At 34.5% G+C, this 22,564-nt stretch overlaps 1 protein-coding gene and 3 pseudogenes across 1 annotated transcript; all 4 read right to left on the reverse strand.

Annotated features, from left to right (window-relative positions):
• Positions 1 to 1,530: 1,530 nt before the first annotated feature.
• LOC148208458 (aspartic proteinase CDR1 pseudogene) lies at positions 1,531 to 2,959 on the reverse strand (annotated as a pseudogene).
• A 4,565-nt stretch (positions 2,960 to 7,524) lies between these two features.
• LOC111008307 (aspartic proteinase CDR1 pseudogene) lies at positions 7,525 to 8,805 on the reverse strand (annotated as a pseudogene).
• Positions 8,806 to 12,401: 3,596 nt separating this feature from the next.
• On the reverse strand, positions 12,402 to 13,724 carry LOC148208459 (aspartic proteinase CDR1 pseudogene; annotated as a pseudogene).
• A 7,057-nt stretch (positions 13,725 to 20,781) lies between these two features.
• On the reverse strand, positions 20,782 to 21,970 carry LOC111008511 (vitellogenin-2 protein). The gene has a single exon (XM_022281247.2). The coding sequence runs from the start codon at positions 21,880 to 21,882 to the stop codon at positions 21,007 to 21,009; it is 876 nt and encodes a 291-aa protein (XP_022136939.1). The 5' UTR covers positions 21,883 to 21,970; the 3' UTR covers positions 20,782 to 21,006.
• Between the last annotated feature and the right edge of the window lie 594 nt (positions 21,971 to 22,564).

A 22,564-nucleotide genomic window follows, 5' to 3' on the forward strand; every position in this document is an offset into this window, starting at 1 on the left:
AAATCTCAACTTAACAATGATATTAATTTTACTACTTAATTCAAGTATAGGGTTCAATTATTCATGAAGTTACGAGATTAGAATTATCTCACCCAGACAAATATATGGTTTAAAATAATAATTTTCATTTAAGAACAATGAAATATCTATGATTTGCCCAGGTAAATAGGAGAGACTTGCTTCAGCAGAGGTCAGAAGCTTCTCCTTCCCTAAGCTCTCATCGTTGGCTTCCTCCATCCGGTTATGTTTTGAAGGTTAACTCTGATGTAACTTGTCGATCTGCGTTAACGGGATTTGGTTTGATCATTAGAGACAATAAAGGTTACCTGATGGTGGCGAAAGTAAGTTATATTATGCATCTCTTTACCCCTCTTTTGGTCGAAATTAGAGGAATCTTGGAAGCTTTAAAGCTTGCTCGTTCGAGGAATTGCCTTCGTCTGGAAGTTGAATTTGATTGCCAAGAGGCAATCCGTTCGATTCGAGGAAATTTACAAATTTTGGAGGATGAATTGAACTGGATTTTGGAGATCTGCTCCTTGGCCCTAGAATTCGGATCCATTTAGTTCACTCATGTCTCCCAAAATTGTAACTTGTGTGCCCACTAGTTGGAAAAATGGGGAATTTCTGCCTCAACCACGTGTACATGGCACTCCCATTATCCTTCTTGGTTGTTGGATTTTGTAAAAGGGGACTTCCCTTCAATCTAATTAGCCCATGTGGCTTAATTTAATGTAACTTCTAATTTAAAAAAAAATTAAAAATCTATTGATTTCCCAAAACGAGTATAGTGCAGCGATAGTTAATATATATGTCCAACTAAGAGGTTATAAGTTCAAACTCTCTTCCTCACATGTTTTACTAAAAAAATAAAGATAAGTACTTTAACCACTTGAGCTAAACTCAAGTTATTACTACATGTCCATATAAGTGTTCCACCATTCAAAATATGTACGATTCGCCTCTTCGGTCTAATACTTCACTTCAAATTTGACTTTAGGCGCAATTAGTCATACCTTGAACACCTCCCAATGACTTAACCACATGACTTTCTAATATTCCCACGCGACAACGACATCTCGATGTATTACCAGTAACCATTTGAGTTACCCTCAAGTTAAAATAAGCCAAGTAAGTTGAAAAATATGAATTGAATTAAATTTTAAAACATATTTTTTATTTAAAAAAATAGTACAAATATTAACCTTAATTACCATTTTATAACATTACATCACAATCCGAACGGTGAGAATTGAAACCTTCAATCTTTAAAGAAGTTTTTTTTAGTACAACATGTGAGTTGTGAGTTCATTCCCAAACCTTTAGAGAAGTTACTGATAAACAACGTGTTCTGCTAAATTCCTAACCATTAAGATTTAAGACTTAAAAAAACTCTTAATGAATTTAATTATCAAATGATATAATACTAACAGAAAAAAAAGGTAAAATGCTAGGGATGATAAACAAAAAATTTTAAAGCATACAAATTAAAATTTGACTTTTTTCTTTTTCGAGATAAATTAAAATGTAACTTAAGCTTTATAATAATATATTGATTAACTTAAACTGTTTTCTTTCAGCCGTTACACAACCAACAAACAAAGCAAACATGTAACGGAACGGGAGTTAGGAGTCAAACTAAGCACACACCGTTGACTTGAACGACAATCTCATCGCCTCCATATCATATCCGATCAAAAAGTTCATCTGCGCCAAATTCCCCAAAATCCCAAAATCCGACGACGAAGCCATCGTTAAACAACTCACATCATCCGCCACCCTCTCGAACGTGTTCACAGCCGGCAATCTAACGTCGGCGCCGCCGGAAAAATGGGCCGTGATCGTCGGAAAATCCACTCCGCCTCTCCCTTCTTCCGCCGCGAAGCACAGTCCAAGAACTCCGCCCGGATCCTCCACCCGCCTCGCTCGGACCACTCTCACCAAACTCGAAACGACGCTGTCGTATAACTCCTGGGGCAGAAACGTCAATGTCGTCCCGGAGTCTATAATCATGTTTCCCGCGGCGAACGACATTTTGGCCGCCGCCTCGTGACGCTGGTTCCCGACGGAGACGGCTTCCAGAGTTATGTAGTAGTAGGTGACGGGGAGTTTGGGGACAAACGGCGTCGAAACGACTCCACTCCCCGAAACGACAGCGTTTCCACCGAAGTTTATTTTGGCGGTGAGTTTCGCTTGACTGTAGACGTTGGGTAGGCAATAGGAGAACCGCCGGGTAACGTTAGAATATTTGTTCAACTGAGAGACCAATGAGAGGGGCCCACCGCCGAGTCCGATGACCCCCGAAGCAATGTCACCGAACCCGCCGTCGCTCTCGTGGCCGCATCCGACGACTGTCTTACTCAGCGGGAATGACCCGAGGGTGATCTTATCAAACCCCAGCTCCCCCTTGGTGTAGGACTGATCTCCGTAGGTGTAGCTGTAGTCGCAAATCTGGTGGGCCCCACATCGGGAGACATCGAGGATACGGCAGGGGTCGGACGTGCATGCCACGTGGCGGAAGGAGGAAGACCGACGTGGATCGAAAATGGGGAGTGATTGGTTGAAGCATTTCCGACATGGCAGGCACTGGGTCCACACCAGGTCGCTTCCGGTGTCGGCGATGGCGAGGAAGTCCACCGGCGGCGTTCCGATGGAGACTTCGATTAGATACTCGCCACTGCCAGGGGTGAGCGGGGATTGGATGGCGGCGGGGGAAGCGACGGCAGAGGCGCGGTTGAAGAGGGCGGCGGAGCGGGCGAAGGAGCGGCGGAAGGCATGGTGGAGGCGGTCGTAATGGGAGAGAGATGGGCGGCGGAGAGGAGAGAGAAGAGAGTCGCGATGGAATAGAGAGGTGGTGAAGCCGCCGCGGCCATAAGTGGTTGCTTCAGAGAAAGAGAAGAGAAGAATAGAGAAGAATATGGAAATGGCAGCCATGGATGGCAGTTTCAAAAGCTTCTGAGAGATGAGGATTTTGATCTGCCGATGCCATGGATTCTCCTCTTATATATATACACGAAGTTATAGAGAGAGAGAATTTGCATGGCATCGTAGGATCCGACTTTTCACATAATTTCCCTATACATTTTTGGAGAAGACAATCAAGACCAGGTGAATGAATCGTTTGAAGAAAATAAAAAAAACCTTTTTTTTTTCTTTTTTTCCAAATAACACGCAATAAAATTATTTTAGTTTGAATACGTTTGTTTATATTCTTACAAAGGTGATACATATTATTACGAAATCTTAAGGGTAATTTTAGTGCACGTTTCTATAGTTTTTTTTAAGTACAAAAGTATATCTGGCGTCGAAGCGTACTTCATCAAGCAAGTTACACAATTGAACTATGTTCAAATTAAATAAGTTAATGTGAAATAATTATTCTTTTAGTATAATAATAGATAAATGTGGGTATTTGAATCCAAAAGGTCGGATATATGCCATGTAAAATGGTTATCAATGAAAGAAAAATAAATATCAGTGTCCTTAATTGTAATTCAATAAACATCTTATAAAGTTGTCTTCGGATTTATTTGAAAAATACTTGGCTCTAAGGGAAATCTTGTCCACACCAAGAGAGAGAAATATAAAAGCGAAAAATGTTTTTAAAAAATGATGAGTTGTAAAATATTAAATGGTGTTAGGACAATATTCCTCTTTACTAGTGAGAAGCCAAGTATTTTCTGTTTAGTTTGGGATGTGGATGTGGATTGGCCAATTAGATGCATTGTTGTATTTCATGTGATATATGCCTATGGTATGTTTGAGAGTGATTTTGGCATCGTTTTTACCACTTCCCTTTCCATTGATCACATATTTGGTAAAATTAGAAATTTGATTTTAGGAAAGTTTTAAAATCACTTTAAACTAATTTTTAAGATAGTATCACTCCAATAATGATTTTGAAAAGTCAATCATACTTAAATCTATTCTTTCTAAATTAGTGACTCTACCATCCCTTTCAAACACATCCTTAAAGTTGGTGAAGAAACGGTTATCTTGGTTTTTCAACCGTGTACAACTTCCAATATATCTCCCGAGCTTTTTGCATTAAGAATGTCCTGCTTTTCATATGGTCTAAGAAGTGCTTTTTCCATAATTGACAGATTTCCCTTTGTCTAGCTAGTTGTTGTCACATCATGTCATAGTTCATTCAAATTTTTATCTAATATAGTCTCGTTCAATTTTTTTTTTCATGTTGGCATTAAGTCAACTAATTAAGATATTATATTATGAAAAAAAAGTTGTGAGTTGGACTCTTATTTGACATATATTGTGGTTTTAATGTTAAAAAGGAGTTAGAAAATCAACGGTCGGAAATTTAATTTTCGTTAATGGCGAAAATTAAGGCTAATCTCATCGCAAGAAACATGGGATTTTAATACAACATTTAAAACTATTATTTTCCCCTTCAATTAGTCTCAAATCATTAATTGAAAGTGCGTGTACATAATTACTTCGGGAGGAATGTGTAAAGTTCAAAGACAAGGTGTTGTTTCTAAAATTAAACAATTTCCCATTTGGGTAATTGTTTTTATAATTAAATATATGTTTTTGTTTTTTACCTATGAATCCTGATATTTTAACAAAGGATAAATAAAAGGTAAAACACTATTTTGGTTGCTCCATGTTCTTTCAAAATATTCATTTTGGTCTTGTATTTTCAATTTTGATTTATTTTAGTTCCTGTAATTTCAAATTATTCGTTTTGATCGTTGTACTTTTGAAAAATAACTATTTTGGTCCCTGTTTGCAAAATTTTAATAAGTTTTACACATAATGAAAAATTCTTTAATATAAAGTATCATGATTACATTTCAATAGATAGTATAATATCGTGTTGAAATTGTGATAGAAAAAATGAGATTATATATAAAATTAAGAGACCAAAATGGTCCTTTTAAAAAAATATAAAGATCCAAAAGAATATTTTAAAGTATATTGCCTAAAATAAACCTAAAGTTGAAATCGAAAGTAAATAGACCAAAACTAAAAATAGAATGACGAAGAAAATAATATTTTAACCTAAATAAAATTATTTTCGGATGATTTTAATATCATGAATTTGTGAAGGGTAGTTTCAAAGAAGGTACGGTAACATTAATATTTACAAGTTATTGAGTACCACATGTCAAAAATTTAGTGCCTCATAAATGCATAAAGTATTTTCTGTCTGTCTTATTTTCCAAGTCAAACAATTCTGTTCCTTATTTTATGGGAGACTTTTTAGAACCCTTTTTCAGTTGGGGTTTGTTTTGAATAATGACAGATTTTTAGGCGCTGTTAGTTAGTAAGTTTTAGCTTATAAAGACGTGAAGTTGTTCATGTAATATATATATATATTTTTATAATTATGAGTGTTTGGACTAGCTTGATCCTATTATATTTAGGATATTAAATTTTAGATAGGTGGCCACCATGGAGTTTGAATGATGATTTAGTCCCCTTAAATTCTTTTGAATTTTCTTGACCCATTTGGACCACTAGATCAACCGTGATGGTTTGATGTTGTCGTAATTTGGCCGAGTAAAAAAAGTAAAAAATATACTTGTATTTTATTCCATATTGCTAATTGTTGCAATTCTTTTTAATCACACTTCTTAAAAAAATATATGAGTGTTTTAATTTATTGGGCTATGTTTATATTGACTTTTGTTCTGGAAAATCCTAATATGAGAGTTCATGAAAAAGTTTGTTTAAGAATATGATATGTAAATTGAAATGATTTTTTTAGACAGACAGGTTAAAAGAATAAAATAATTAGGACAACTAATTCTTTGCCGTAAAAAATGGTATTTTGAAATTAAATATTTTTGGGCTTTCCAAAAAAAGACACGAAATTAAATATAGCTCTTAACACGGTTCAAACTCAGAGAAGAAGGGAAAAAATATCACTCTACCATTTTCTCCTTCAAATTGGAGAGATGTTGACAAGACCTAAATTATGGCATTCTTTATGTTTGCCTGTTTGGTACGACTAAAATGAAAACTTTTGCATTCATTCAAATCGTAGGGTCCAAAGTTTATGGTACGAAAAAAATCCAAGATAAAATATCGATCTTCTAAGTGGACAACAAGCACTCTTTATAATTGTCAACAAAGTATTTTCGGATCCCAACATTTGCGGTACTAAAAGAAAGAACACTACTTGTAATTTAGAAAATATCTTGGTTCCAAAGTGATTGATCTAGTTACAACATAAATAAATGCTTATTACACTTTTACTGCATTTTAAGATATAGGGACTAAATCTCATCAATAGATTAAAATTTATCCATTAAATCGTTACATAATGTTAAATTATATATAGAGATTAAATCATTACATAATAACGTATTAAAAGAATTCGTAACATAATAACATCTTTTTTAGCACAATAAATGTGAGGTTGATCCTCCAATACCTCTAAATAATGGAGCTATATATAGTATTGTATCTACTTGAATAATATATATAGATTCACTTATTGTTTTGGCCTAAAAATTTTTAATGATATTCAAAATTTATGTACTTTCTAATTGATCCTTTAGAGTTGAGCGTTTAAATTACCATTGGTATGTTTTGTTAAATTATAAATTTAATCAATAATTTCTTTTTATCAAAATAAAACTTTATTAAAAAGATATCACCCGAGTCAGTTACATTTGAAGTATGACTACAACTACCTTCATTCAAGATCCAAATAGGGAAATACTTGTCTCCCTTTTAACTAGGAGCCTCCTTTCCTTCTGCGTAGTTCCTCGAAAACAACGTTCGATTGACATAAGTTAATTAGCATATAGCTAGTATTTCTTACGAGCCCCCACAAATGAATAGAAAGCGAGGCAAAGAGTATTTCATCAAAGGGAGAAAAAGGGGTTGATCTAAATTCAAAGTAGTAGCTAGAGCGGATTGAACAAATAGACGAGATAAAATGACACGCTTGCGAGAATCTGAAAAAATTGCATAGCCCATGGAAGTTTTTCCCAGGTTAGCAATATCAGAGACCACCCAAATTGCAGCTTCACAACAAGACGTACTTTCCCCCTTTCACTAGTTGGATCGCCTCAAGACAATCCGAAAACACGACAACCTTTTGAATCTCCAAACGAGCCGTGAGACAAAGTGCCTCTCTGATAGCGAAAATTTTTGCATGAAGGGAATAATAACCTACTTCAACGAACTTGGCCAGTGCAAATTTTAAGGAATTTTGGTTAGATCACGTTGTAATCCCAATATTAGTATATGTCAAAGACCGGTGGCAAGCAGCATAGATATCAAAATCGATGTCTCGTCGTTGTTGAAAAATACTTGACAATTGGATTATGTCTGACTGATCATTATTGAATTTTTTTCAAGAAATTTTATTGTGTTTTTGCTTTTATCTCTACTAATTGTCAAAGATCAACATTTTTATTGGTAAGAACCCAAGTAATTTTATTTATTATATCCACAAAATTTTTCTAGGGCGACCTGTGGTTTCGAAAGAGAAATGAATGAATTCGACACATCGAAAACTAGATGATCGAGAAACAACATGTAGTCAAATGTCTATGCACAAACGGTGGGCTTAAACGATAGCCTCCTCGCATGGAGATCATATCCGACCAAAAAGTTCATCTGAGCCAAATTCCCAAAAATGGCCAACTCCGACGACGGCGCAAATGTCAAGCAACTCACATTTTCGGCGACCTCCCCAAACGTGTTCAACGGCAGCAACTTCACGGCCGCAGAGCCGCCGAAATGGGCGGTGATGGTCGGAATATGCCCATCGCGGATCTCGTTTGTGGCGTAGCACAGTTCCAGAATCCCAGCCGGATCCTCCGCACGCTTTGCTCGGATGACTTTGGTCAAAGTCGAAACGACGCCGTCGTATAAGTTCTGAGGAAGGAACGTCAGTGTCGTCCCGGAGTCGATGATTATGTTCCCCATTCCTCCCTCCACGGCAGACGACATGTCGGCCGCGTGACGCGTGTTTCCCACGGAGACCGCTTCGAGAGTCAGGTAATAGTATGTGTCCGGATTTTTCGGGACGAGCGGCGTTGAAACTGCTCCACGGCCCGAAACGACGGCGTGTCCTCCGAAGTTTATTGTGCCGGTGAGATTCGCGTTTCTGAAGATATTGGGCAAGCAATAGGAGAATCTCCGGCGGACGGCGCCGATTTTGTTCAACTGAGAGGCCAACGAGAGGCTGCCGCCGCCGAGTCCGATGATCCCCGACGAAGCTCCGCTGCCGAAAGTGCCCCCGTTCTCATGGCCGCATCCGATTACCGTGTTGCGGAGGCGGAAGGACCCGATGGTAATTTTGTCACGCCCTAGCTCTCCGTACGTGTAGGACTGGTCTCCGTACGTGTAACCGTAGCCGCAGGTTCGGCCGTCGGGCCCACACCCGGAGGCCTGGAGGGAGTGGCAAGTACCGGACCTGCACGACACTTGGCGGTAGGTGGAGGATCCACGTGGATTAAAAATGGGGCCTGATTGGTTGAAGCATTGGTTACATGGCAGGCACTGCGTCCACGTCAGGTCGCTTCCAGTATCGGCGATTCCGACGAACTTTACCGGCGGGGTTCCGAGGGAGACTTCCATCAGAAACTCCCCATTGGCGGGGATGATCGGAAACTTGGCGGCGGTGGTGGAGACTCCGGCGGCGGCGCGGCGGAAGAGAGTGGCGGAGCGGGAGAAGGAGCGGCGGACGGCGTTGTTGAGGCGATCATAAGGGGAGAGAGAGGAATCGCGGTGAAATAGAGAGGCGGTGAAGCCATTGGTGCTATGAGTTGTTGCTTCTGAGAAGGAGAAGAAGAGAAGAATGAAGAAAACTGAAGTGGCAGCCATTGATGGAACTTTCAAAAGCTTCAAAGTGAAGTGTGTGGAGAAATGAGGATTTTTACCAGCCAAAAGTTTCTCCTTTATATATGGAAATTTAGAGAGAGGGAGTTTAATTTGCATGGGATCATATGACCTGGATTTTTCTCATACTTACCTAAAGTAGAATTAATATATATAGTGAAGAAGACCATGTACTGAATTACTAAAAAAATAATAATAATCAGAGAAAACAATCAAATAAATTTATTTTAAATATGTTTGTGGTGCCTTTATATTTATTTATATTTGTCTCTAATATTGTTTCAATTTTATATTTAATAAGTACTTTTCACCTATTATTTATTATGATTCAAAGATTTATTAGACACAAAATTGAATTTGTGTCTAATAAGACTACTGTTAATTTTTAAAAATGTCGAAGAGGGTCAATGACTTATTAGATAATAAATCTAAAGCGGATTTTTTTTAGTACAACAAAGCTGACCGGGATCTATAGATGGAAACTTTTTAAAATTTTAGGATCCTAATAGATATTTTTTAAGTTAAAGGATCTCTTATATAAAAAATTGGAAGTTTGAGGAGATTTTTCTTAAAGTTCATACAAATGCGAAAAGTGTAATAGAGATTAAACTTATAATTGAATGTTTAAATTTTTACAAAGGTAATAATATTATATGAAATCAAGGCTAATTGTAAGGCACGTTTCTAACATTTAGATGGAATTGCCGTGGTATAATTAAGGTAATTAGTTGAATGTATATGAAATTAACTTTAATTAGAAAAATGCAGTGTAACCCTAATTTTAATCCGCTAAATTAGTGGACAAATGATCACATGATTACTAGTAATCTCAAATCTAACTTATTCCTAATTGTATTTGACATTTCTTTTGTAATTTGTCCAATTAATTGCTTGTAAAAGTCATGCCAATAAACAATAAATTTTACTAATCGTGAACTTGAACATAGTTCAATTGGTTAAGGTATCTAGGTTCTATAGAAAAGTAGTAAGTTCCAACCTTCATCCCCACATATTATTATATTAAAAAATTAATTAATAAATAAATTTTACTAGTCATATATATCACAATCTTAAAAAGTATATGCTCCTAAAAAAAAATCTTAAAAAATATATAGAAAACTAGTTTAAATATTTTTAATACATTTTCAGAGTTCTTAAAAAAGTTTAAAGACATGATATATGTACATGGAGAAAGTATCTTTTAAAAAGATGGTTAAATAAGTAAAGTAGTTTTATCAAAATAATAATATAATAAGTAAAATGGTTAATACTTAAAATAAATTAATGCATTATTAAAAGATTGTTTTCATAAAATACAACCTTTTAAACATAAAACTCAAATTTATCATATTCACCTCGAAAAGGATAATATATTCTTTTCAAGAAAGAAAGATTAAAATCATATGGAAATTTCTATGTTTGGTATAATTAGAATGAAAGCTTTCATTTTGCAGATCATAATTCGTAGTATTTATTTCCCTTTATGGATGGTTTTGGATTTTGAACAAATCAGCCATATTTAATTAAATCAGATTATAAGGAGGATATTTTACCTTTCTCAACAAAATAATAATAAATAATATTTGAAGAATGAGTTAGAAATTAAAAGGTAAGAGTTATAATTAATTTTTAATAAATTATAAAATACATGTCGAATACTAGCTAAGCTGGATCCAAACATATTAAAATATAAAAGGTAAGTTGAATTTAAAGGTGTCATGCGTTATTAGGTAAAAAATTCAGAATCTCATTTATAGAAATAAATTAAATTTCCAAAAAAAAAAAATTAATCCAGCAACTATGGAAATGCTATGATTTAGGCTGTTCTGAAAATTGATTGTTTGATTGAAAAATAATGAAACCAAGACTCGATAATTAGTTTTAAAGTGAAAGTGAATATAGTTCAGTAGTAATTGATATATGTCTCCAATCAAGAAGTCGTGAGTTCGATCCCCACTGCCACCGATTGTATCCAATAAAAAAAGACAAATTAATTAGTTTTTTTTTCTTACAATTTGTTTAATTGTTTTGAACTTTGTCAATTGAATTGTATTATGATGGTTATGAGTCAATTGAATGTGCTAGCTCTCCTAAGGAAGGAAAAATATGATGTAGTTTGTTGACCAGAAAAGTCTTTTCCTTTTAAATCAATTTTAGGGCATTAGTTCGTCTTACTGTGGGTATAATGGTAATATATGCAAATAAATTTAGCTCATTCCAAGGATGTTAATAACTAATTATTTTATTTTATATATACATATATGATACAAACATGAATCTATTAAGTTTAATTTGAAGTCAACAACTTAATTCAACGAGATAAAAGTTTCATTGAATTTATTTTAATGTATAATTCAAAGTCTAACTTACGCATCATATATCACAATTGTATATATAAAATTATCCAAAATTATTTGACTATTATAATTAAACTAATTAAAAATCTTAGTAATGTTGTTGAAATTAAACAAAGAAAAATGTTGACATAACCTATAAAAATATTAGCTAAATTATACTAAATTTTGAGGTATTCTTAAATTATACCTCTATTAGTTCAAAAATATCTCTAATAAATCATCAAAATTCTTTTAAAAATACAACTTTAGTAAAATTGAGGATGAAAATATAACGTCACGTTGAGTTGTAAAAATAAAAAGTACATATGACAAGGAGCTGTTTACAAGGAATAAAAAATCAATTATGCCCCTATTGTTTATTAAAATTTCATTTGGTCCCTTTTAACCTTCAAAATTGTTGCAAAAAAACCCTTTCGATAGCTTTTCCATTAAAACCAAAAGACCACTGTTACAATATAAATTTGTTTTTGTTTGGAGATGAAAATTTGTCTTCCTCCATCCACAAGTCTTTTTCCTTTTTCCCCAGTATTAACATACTCGCACTTTCACAATTATGTTTTTCATGTGAATGAGGAAGTTAATGGAATGATTTTTTGAAACAATTTCAAAGATTAAGAGTTGAAATGAAATTTCTGTTATATCATTATCATTATTAAGTTCAACAAAATGGGGAGACACGAGATTATGCTAATCTCAAATTCTAAGAGAGGAGTAGAATAGATATATATACCTTGAACGCTAGCTGAACACATGTTGATAATAATAAGGCTAAGTTAAGATATGCAATCAAGTAGAGTTAGATTGATATTTAATCTTTGAAAAACCATAAATATTATCCTTCCCTTATTCAATTTCAACGACATTTTTAAAAAAATAATAAACCACAACTCAATTCAATAATTTAAACGGATGGATTGGATATTAATAATATAAATGAGGAGGAAATAATAGTGCAAGAGTACATACATGTGCCCCACCCAAATTTTGAGGGTTTGGTGTGATTTTCCATTTTTAGACTCAAACCAAGGAAGTAAAAAGAAGGTTTTTATAAAATTTATAATTATCCACCTTTTCTTATTATTATAATGAGTTCATAATATGAATATCGACCAAATTAATCTTAAAAACAAAACTTGTAGGGCGACCTGTGGCTTCGAAAGAGAAATGGCTGCAGTCGACACATCGAAAACTAGATGGTCGAGAAACGACATGTAGTTCTAATGTCTAAGAACAGACGGTGGGCTTAAATGACAGCCTCCTCTGCTCAAGATCATATCCGACCAAAAAGTTCATCTGAGCCAAGTTCCCAAAAATGGCCAACCCCGACGACGGCGCAAATGTCAAGCAACTCACGTTTTCAGCGACCTCCCCAAACGTGTTCAACGGCAGCAGCTTCACGGCCGCACCGCCGCCGAAATGGGCGGTGATGATCGGAATATCTCCGTCGCCGATCTCGTTTGTGGCGTAGCATAGTTCCAGCAGCCCGGCCGGATCTTCCGCCCGCTTCGCCCGGATGAGTCTGCCCAAAGTCGAAACGACGCCGTCGTATAAGTCCTGAGGAAGTAACGTTAGTGTCGTCCCGGAATCGATGATTATGTTCCCCATTATTCCTCCATTCGCCGCGGACGACATGTCGGCCGCGTGGCGCGTGTTTCCCACGGAGATCGCTTCGAGAGTCAGGAAATAGTACGTGTCCGGATTTTTCGGGACGAGCGGCGTCGAAACGGCATTACGGCCCGAAATGACGGCGTCCCGCCCGAAGTTTATTGTGCCGGTGAGATTCGCGTTGCTGAAGACATTGGGCAAGCAATAAGAGAACTGCCGGCTGACGGCGGCGATTTCATTCAACTGAGAGACCAAAGAGAGACCGCCGCCGCCGAGTCCGATAATCCCCGACGAAGCTCCGCTGCCGAAAGTGCCGCCGTTCTCGTGGCCGCATCCGATCACGGTGTCGCGGAGCTGGAAGGACCCGATGGTAATTTTGTCAAGCCCTAGCTCTCCGCGCGTGTAGGACCTATCTCCGTAGGAGTAGCTGTAGCCGCAGGTTCGGCCGTCGGGCCCACAGCCGGCGGATTCGAGGGAGGAGCAAGTATCGGACGCGCATGACACGCGGCGGTAGGAGGAGGACCGACGTGGATTAAAAATGGGGCGTGATTGGTTGAAGCATTGCCGACATGGCAGGCACTGGGTCCAAGTCAGGTCGCTTCCGGTATCGGCGATGCCGAAGAAATCCACCGGCGGGGTTCCGAGGGAGACGTCCATTAGAAACTCGCCGCTGGCGGGGAGGATTGGTGAGGTGACGGCGGCGGTGGAGGCGGCGGCGGCGGCGCGGTGGGAGATGGTGGCAGAGCGGGAGAAGGAGCGGCGGACGGCGTTGTTGAGGCGATCGTAAGGGGAGAGAGATGGGTCGTGGAGAGGAGAGAGAGAAGAATCTCGGTGAAAGAGAGAGGTGGTGAAGCCGCCACCGCGGCTACGAGTAGTTGCTTCGGAGAAGGAGAAGGAGAAGGAGAATAGAAGGAGAATGAAGAAGAGTGAAGTGGCAGCCATGGATGACAGTTTCAAAAGCTTCAAACAATGAACTGTGGGATTTTGACCAGCCCAGCTTCGCAATTTATATATGGAAATTTAGAGAGAGAGAGTTTGCATGGCATCATATATGATCTGGATTTTCACATATTTCCCTTTACATCCGAGAATTAACATAGTGAAGAAGACCAGGTGGATTATAATAATAATAATAATAATTAAAGAAAGCAATTAATACGATGATTGCGAACAATGCGAGTGTTGGAGAGGTCCATGTGTCCTTCAGAATGGAGTGTCATCGGATAAATGAGCCTCTAACTACGATTCTCGACACCAGTGTGGTGTCTCATCTAGTAGAGAGCACCCGATCGAGGAATTAGTGACAAAATTTTCACTCACCCCTTTTATAGGGGCTCATGGTCAATCGGGAAGGATGCTCATTCCTGTACCGTGCAAATGAGGGTGCCGTCATCGCACTTTTTAAATCTCACTTCAAGAATTTCTTCGTTGCCAAAGCCTAAAATTCTTGTAGCGTCTTAAAGATATCGGTACTTTAGTAGCTCAAAGTATCTCTACAATAATACGATATTGTTCGCTTTAGATATATAACTGTCACGGTTTTATTTTTTATTTCACTCAAAATACCTCGTACCAATAGGGATAATTGTTCTCATCTACATATTAATGATCTCCCCTTTATTTCGTTAACGTGGGGACTTTGATCTCATTCCCAATAAATAAAGATGATCTAATAAATTATATTTTTATAAAGGTAATATGTATTATATGAAATCACGTCTAACTAATGCCCGTTTCTAAAATTTAGATGAGTTGACCAGATATGATATGGTAATTAGTTGAGTTGATATATAATAAAAGAATAATAGTGTAACCCTAATTTTAATCAATTAAATTTGGACATAATGGCATGATCACCTGATTACTAGTCATCTCAAATCTAACTTAGTCCTAATTTAATCTGACATTTCAATTGTAATTTGTCCGATTAATTGTAACGTCATACCAATAAATAATACTTTTTACAGGTCATTATATCACAATCTTAAATATATATATATAGAAAACTAGTTAAAATTGTTATACCTTTTCAAGAAAAACTCCAATCGAGAGTTCTTGAAAAAGTTTATCTTTCGAAGAGATGGGTTAATAAGTAAAATAGTTAATACTTAAAATAAATTAATTCATTGCTAATTAAAGATTGTGTTCATAAAATACAATTTGAAAAAGTTTTTAATGCAATAAAACTCAAATTTATCATATTCACCTGGAAAAGGATAGATTTGTCATTCTAATGGCATTTTCTATGTTTGGTATAATTAGAATGAAAACTTTAATTTTGCATATTATAGGGTTTATTTCCATTTTTGGATGGATTTGAATTAATTTCGGACAAAATTTATCCATCATTAAATCAGATTCTATACTACCATTTAAACCTTTAATATATAGAAATAATTATTTAAAACATAGATATAAAGATGATATTTTACCTTTCTCAACAATAAAAGAAAACATAATAAATAATAAAGACAATATTTTACAAATGAGGTAAAATATAAAGAAAAAAAGAGTAAGAATTAATTTTCAATGAACTGTAAATCAAAAGTTGAATCCTAGGGATGGATCCAAACATATTAAAATATAAAAGGTAAGTTGAATTTGAAGGTATTATGCATTATTAGGTAAGAAATTCAGAACCTAGCTTTTATATGCATAGAAATAAATTAAATTTGCAAAAAAAAAAAGAAAAAGGAACAAAAGAAATTCGAGTTGTCATTTCTCCGCTGACTATTGAAATGCTGTGATTTAGGTAGTTTTGAAAATTGATAGTTTGAAGAAAAATAATGAAACTAATACTTTTTCTATATGGTTAGAGATTCAAAAGCCTTGAAAAAGGCTGGAATAAAATGCACATGGAATCGACTAGAATGTGCATTTATAGATGTAGTGGATTAGAGACACACATATATCGAGTATCTGACAAAAGAATCTTACTAGATGGTAGATACGAATCGAATAAGCTAAAGAAGGTAGTCAACCTAAATGTATATCGTGAATGATGGTAAGTTATTCAAACGAGGCTTGTCAAGAATTCTGTTATATATAATTTTTTTTCTAAGTTGATTAAAACTTATGTTTGTGAGTTATGCAAAAGCGAGCATAGCTCAGCGGTAATTGACATATACCTCCAACCAAAAGTTTGGTTCTTTTGTACTTTCAACGTTGTTTTATTTTAATCAATATATTTTCAAAAGTTTTGTTTTAAATATAAAATCACCAATACATTTCAGAAAATATATTAATTGGGTTGATGGGAAGCCACAAACTGCCACGTGGAACTACCTTACAAGGACACATCGGGCTTTATCAACTCGCAAAGGAGGTGGGTAGAGTTCATCAGACAACGCCAAGCACACCAAAAGGGGAAGGCCGAGTGCCTCATACGGACACCTCCATGCGGTTAGAGGTGTTGACAAACTAAAGACACAATGTAGGAGCGTACCCCAATGCCACTTGCATCAATCTACGATGGATGAAAAAGAACACGAAATGTCGGGAGGGTCCCTATGCTCCCGACTGGCTGTCCTTCATGCTCCCCTTCTCTCACCCACCCCCCATAAATGAGGGGAAGGGAAACAAACTCTTATTGAGGTAAACCAATTTTCCCACACAATTCCTTGTGAAAATTCGGCACACACTCTCACCCGTGAGATTACTTACTTCAGACCTATTTTTTCCCAACTTGAGTTATAACTTAAGCATTAGAGTGCATTCGATAGAGTAACCATATTGGTGCTAGATTTATGTGTACAGGTAACATAACTTAGAGCTTTAAAGATGAAGACGTACATAGTAGTTCTGTGATACCTACGTGGTACTTGCATAGAAATCGACATTAATAAAGTGTAATGTCCTGTTAAAATTGTGATAGAAAAGATAAAATTATAAAATTAAATTAAAGGACCAAAATGGTTACTTTTTAAAATTACAAGGACGAAAACAAACATTTTGAAAATATATGAACCAAAGTCGAAGTATAAAGACCAAAATGAAAATTTTAAAAGTACAAATACGAACATAAATCAAAGCTCCAAGTACATGGACCAAACTAATATCTTAAGCTAGATATTTTTAAAACTAACACACAAACAAAATTAAAAGTTCAGAAACTTATCCGACATTTTTTTAAATTTAAGTTTTTACTAGAGAAATTGATCCAAATGACCCAGCAAAGTTCACTTTGCTCAAATAACCCACCCCTCAAAAATTGTTTTTCCCAACCAAAAATAGTTTTTTTATAACAATTAAGTGAAAGTAAATGTACTAGATTACCCCTCATTTTATATTCATTATAGTGTTAAAGAAGCTCCAGACCTTGGGCGAGTTCGAAGAAAACTCGCCCATGTTTTTATCAAATTTTCTTGGAATTTGTTCACGGGCTAGTTTTTATACTTTGGTATCTCAAACAAGTTTAGAATTGAATGTATAATTTTAATTATCATTCTCAATAACATATTAACATCTGGTCCAGTGGCTTCAGACTCCATGCTTTTTGTTACTTACCACGCATGCAAACCAACATGCCAAAATGTACATTATTAACATAATATACAATATATTGAAAACGTTGCCTAAAAAACAACCGAAAATTTATGAGTTTTGGCTTCTATTTTTGCCCATTTCTTTATTTTTCGGATAAAATTTGTTTGAGTTTTCAACAAGTAATTAGAGTCTTTGGCTTCTATTTTTGGCCACTCATTTATAATATATATTATACGCAAACAAAATTATTGGTTTGAGATTGCATGAGATTTATGCAATTAGATTCAAGCGCATATTTGTGGTCATTTAATTTCAACAACCCCAAATTAAAAAAAAATCAAGAGGTCCAAATTTATGCAATATGGATTGAAATCCGAGATTATACTGGTATCTATTTGAAAGAATGATTGGTTGTTATAAACAAAAGTTCAAGAAATTTGAAAAATAAAAAATAAAAAAATATATAAAGTTGGAAGAAATAGAAACAAAACAAAAAGGGTATTTTGTCCTTCAACATCACCTAATTTATCATCAAGGGCATAAATGTAATTTCAGTTCTTTTTTAACTAATTAAAATAGAAAATAGGTTAAAAAATAAATTTTGAAGGGATAGGTTATTTGAGCCAACCAAAACTTTTTGTGGGTTAAATAAGTTAATATCCCTTTTTACTAAATAGAAACTTAAAAGGAAAGTGACATATGTAGACTAGAAAGTTTGTCACTGTGTTCAAAGGGTTTTTTGAAATTTTGTGAGAAAATTTAAAATAAATGAGAAAAAACGGGTGTATACTAAAAAATTTGGAGTTTAAGAGTGTTGCGTCTGTCAAAGAGACGCAACTGGGTGGATTGTAATGAATGCGTCTCTTTGTCGCATCAAAACGGAAAGAAAACGATCCGTTTTTCTTTCCGTAGAACGCTGTTCAATTTTTTTAAAAATAATTATTTTATTAAATTAGATTAATATACCTATTTTTTTTAGTATTTTAAGTTGAGATTTTATTATTTATATTAATAAATAGGTGTTACTTTTTAAGATTTTTTTTACAATAAATATTTTAATAATTAACATTTTTTCTAGTAAAATCTAAATTAAAATTTCATAACTTACCTAAATTTTTAAATTTTCTATTAAATATACCTGATAAATACAAACCTGGAAATTCACAAAAATAAATACATAGTTAAAATGAAAATACATATCTTGAAATTTCATTGATAGATTAATTGATTAAACTCATTAACTATATTAATCAAAATTCATAAACGACCACAAACTTTTAAAGAGACAATAATTCTAGTCCTCTGAAATCCTCTAAAATTTTCTAAAATCTCTAAATTTAAACATTATATTTGAAATATGTATAATAAAATATTTATCTTTAATAGTGTGGATTTATTTTTGAAAAAAAAAATAAATTTATGACATTAGACATCCTAAAAACATTTTAAATATTAAGAAATCTACCGAATCATGCCTAGAGTAAATTTATTAAAAAAAATAGTACAACAAAAAATTCACACTATTAAACTATCAAAAACTAAAACTACCAAACTTGACCAAAGAACCATGACTTATTTTAAATCTATGTATTTATTTTTATAAATTTCCAGGTTTGTGTTTATGAAGCATATTTAAAAGAAAATTTAAAAAATTAAAAATTTAGATAAGTGATGAAGTTTTAATTTAGATTTTACTAGAAAAGATGTTAATTATTAACCTAATTAAAATACAAAATAGTTATATTAATATAAAATAATAAAAACTTTATTGTAAAAAAAATCTTAAAAAGTAAGCGTATTTGATCCACCTATTATAAAAAAAATCTTAAAAAGTAATTGTATTTGACTCACATATTTATTAATATAAAATAATAAAATCTCAACTTAAAATACTAAAAAAAGGGAGGTATATTAATGTGAATTAATAAAATACTTATTTAAAAAAAAATCTTGAATGGCGTTCTACTTTACTCAGTTGCGTCTCTTAACAGAGGCAACACCCTAAAATTCCAAATTATTCAGTATACACCCATTTTTTGTTATTTATTTTAAACTTATCCACAAAATTTCAAAAAATCCGGGTTCAAATGACCTAAGGGTTGAAAACACTTTTTTCTAACCTAAAACAACTTTTTCTAATACACCAATAAAAATAAATGTACGAAATTACCCCTGCTTTTGAATACAAAATAAGCTGTCTACCCACAAATAATGTGCCAAAACGTGTGTGAATTTGAAGAAAATTTGCCCGACTTTTATGAAATTTGACTGAAAATATTGGTTTAGGGGTGAGTTTTTGCAACTTAGGAGTTCTTGGGTGAGTTATTGTTTGTGATATATATTTTAATTGTAGTTTTCATATGTGATTTATTTCCTGGCTCGGTGGTTTCATTCAATTTTGTCTTTTTATCTTGCACAAGTTCAAATCCTATGGAATGCAATTTATACTATTTTTCAAGAAAATTAACTGGTCGCCTATGAACCAATGTGTTCGAGTGAAATTTATAACTCGAGTGAGATTTCTTCGAATTCGCCCAAGTTTTGGCTTCAATTTTTTGCTACTATTTTATTTTAGGGGCAAAATTCGTCCGAATTTTAGCCTCCATCTTTTGTTACTATTTTATCTCCCGAGCAAAATTTGTCTGAGTCTTCATCAATAAACTAAAAAAATGCCAATCTCCTTTGTAAATGGAAATCACTCTCTTTATTTTTATTTTTTTTTCAAAAATTAGTATCAAGAACCAAGATTAAGTTTTCATCAAGACACGAGAGCATCTAGTATATTAGAAGTGACGGTTAATTAAATTAGAGTAGAAAAAGAAAACAGAAAAGAGAAGAGAGAGAAAATTAAAAGAGGCATAATAGTCTTTTTCATGTAGCCTGGCATTTTAAAAATATCATAAGTAAGTCAAAGAAAAAAAAAAAGAATTTTAAAAAGTAAGTCATTTGAACAAACTAAGCCACGTCTCTTAGGACTGGTTTGGTAACGTTTTCTGTTTCTTATTTTTAATAAGAAAAAAATTAATTACATGGTTCCAACATCAAACATATGATAAAACAATTTTTTATTTATGTTTTGGAACAAATTAGATAATGAAACACGAAAGAGAAACTTATTTTGGTTGTTTTCAAAATTACCATTTTGGGAACATTCCAAAAAAAAAATAAATAAATAGAATAATTAGTTGCGAACTGTTTTGATTTCTAGAAAAATTAAAAATAAGAAACATAATGTTACCACCGGTCGTTAATTTGGCAACTTAAAAGTTGTAGCAAACTAAATTTGTAATTTAATGAGCTATCCTATTTGTGGGTAATAAAATGGGTAATATGATTACCTAAGTACTGTTCATCTGCAGAAGCCATATTTATGTGCAACGAATGGAAATAAAATATAAAAAATTCCATCCGAATTGAATGTTTTATAGAATGAATGGCTGAACCCACCAAAAATTTGAAAATAAAATTTCCACACACATTATCAAAAACAAAAGAATTATAGAGATAAAGAGGATAATCATACAAAGATAAATCTATATATTCTTTAGTTTCAAACTACAAAAAAGAAATCCTCATCTTCACAATATTCCTCTGATTCACAGTAATAATAACAGAACATATAATTTAATACCAAATTTATATGTGCGTGAAGAAATTTCAAGGCTTGTGTGTGTGTATATTGTTGGATTATATGTAAGAACAAGATTAAGCAAAAAAAGAAAGCATCAAAATTAGGTACTCATTTTTTGATTTCTTGGTCGCCGAGTTCATCTTCGATGTCTGAAATATTCATCCTCGCAGAAGCTTGCTTGGCCCATTTCACGATTTTCTCAGCCTCCCGATTGACCTTCTCTTCCTCTTTCATTGCCTTTTTCAGGATCTTTTGCTGCTCTTTCGCTGAGAAAATGCTCAAATCCGAGAGGAAATCGTTGTTTTTGCCCCAGCCAAGGTCATTCTCGAGAATTCTGCCGCTGCTGGTCTTTTTCTCTGGAGTTTTCTTCGGAGAACACCAAAAACAACCGGTTCTTATCGGCGGAGAGGGCGGAGATTGCGGCAGAGAAGCGAAGGATTTGGATTCCGAGTTGGTTTTTGAGCAGATTTTGCCGTCTCTCTTTGGTACTATTGGAGGCGATGAAATTTCATCGATTTCAGCGGACGAAGAGGACGAATTCGAAGGGGACGAAACGTACCTACATTTCGATTTCGCTCTCGAACTTCCCCTCAGCTTCTGATTTTCCGTCGGAGGCGTCGAATTTCCTTTTCCCGGCGAAAAATCCGGCAGACGCTGCGACTGAGATTTAGGAGTAAACCCTAATTCTCCCTTCGGACTCTGTTTGGAAGGCGAGAAAACAGCAAAATCATCCCCCGAGTTTCCACCGCCACAGCGAGTAGATCGATTCTTCGAATCGAAACCAGACCTGGCCTCGGATTTAGCAGCAGGAAACGATTTGAGCTTCCGGAATCGCGACTCGAGATCGGAGGGAAGAAGGGAGTCGGTGAAGCCGGAGCAGTTGATGGCAGAGACTTGCTCGAGAACGCAGAGGTCGTGAGTTTGGGAAAGAAGTTCTTCGACGGCAGAGTCGTCGGTATCAGAGAGGAAGGAGAAATCCGCCATTGTTGAGGAGTGAAGAAAAAGGGATTTGATTCTGTTAGGGAAAGAGACGAACGAAGGCCGCCATAGCCGGGGTAGTGATTGGAGAAAAAGTCGGCAAATGGGGTCTAACGGCTATTTCATATCACTCCAACGCGTGAAACCCACTCTCGGACCGGAGCCTATATTTACCATTTTTAAATATTTTACAAATTGAATTTTGAGTTCGAATTTTCATTTTAAGTAGGCATATATCGGTAGTCGAAAAATAGTTTTGTTTGATAGGATGTGAAATTTGTTGGAGGCAACCGAACTTAATTAAGAGATTTATTTGTTAATTTGAATTTTTACCCGACATGTTATTGTATTAAAAAAATTAATGAAAATCTATACTTAGATATAAAATATCACAATTTATAAACTTTTAGATTGGTAAGATTGAGTGTCTAATAGATTATAAAGTTTCAATTTTGTGTTTAATATAGTTCATAATTCATAAATTTATTTTTTTTTACAAAAATTCATAGATTTGTTAAACGAAAAAATGAATTATAGGATCTCATTGAATACAAATTTAGTTTGCAAAATACAAGAAGGAAGAAGTAAAATAAAAAATTTAATGATTTACGGGACATAAAATTAAGCGTCGGATATATTAAATATAAATTAAATTTGTTAAAATTTATTACATTTTTTCATTTAAGAG

Source organism: Momordica charantia, assembly GCF_013281855.1.
Source record: "Momordica charantia cultivar OHB3-1 chromosome 10 unlocalized genomic scaffold, Mcharantia_2.0 BLBB01000010.1, whole genome shotgun sequence".
Lineage (NCBI taxonomy): Eukaryota > Viridiplantae > Streptophyta > Magnoliopsida > Cucurbitales > Cucurbitaceae > Momordica > Momordica charantia.

What these genes read in the sequence shown, in the direction of transcription:
- LOC111008511 (XM_022281247.2), bottom strand. Translation starts at nt 21,882, where the DNA reads ATGGCGGATTTCTCCTTCCTCTCTGATACCGACGACTCTGCCGTCGAA.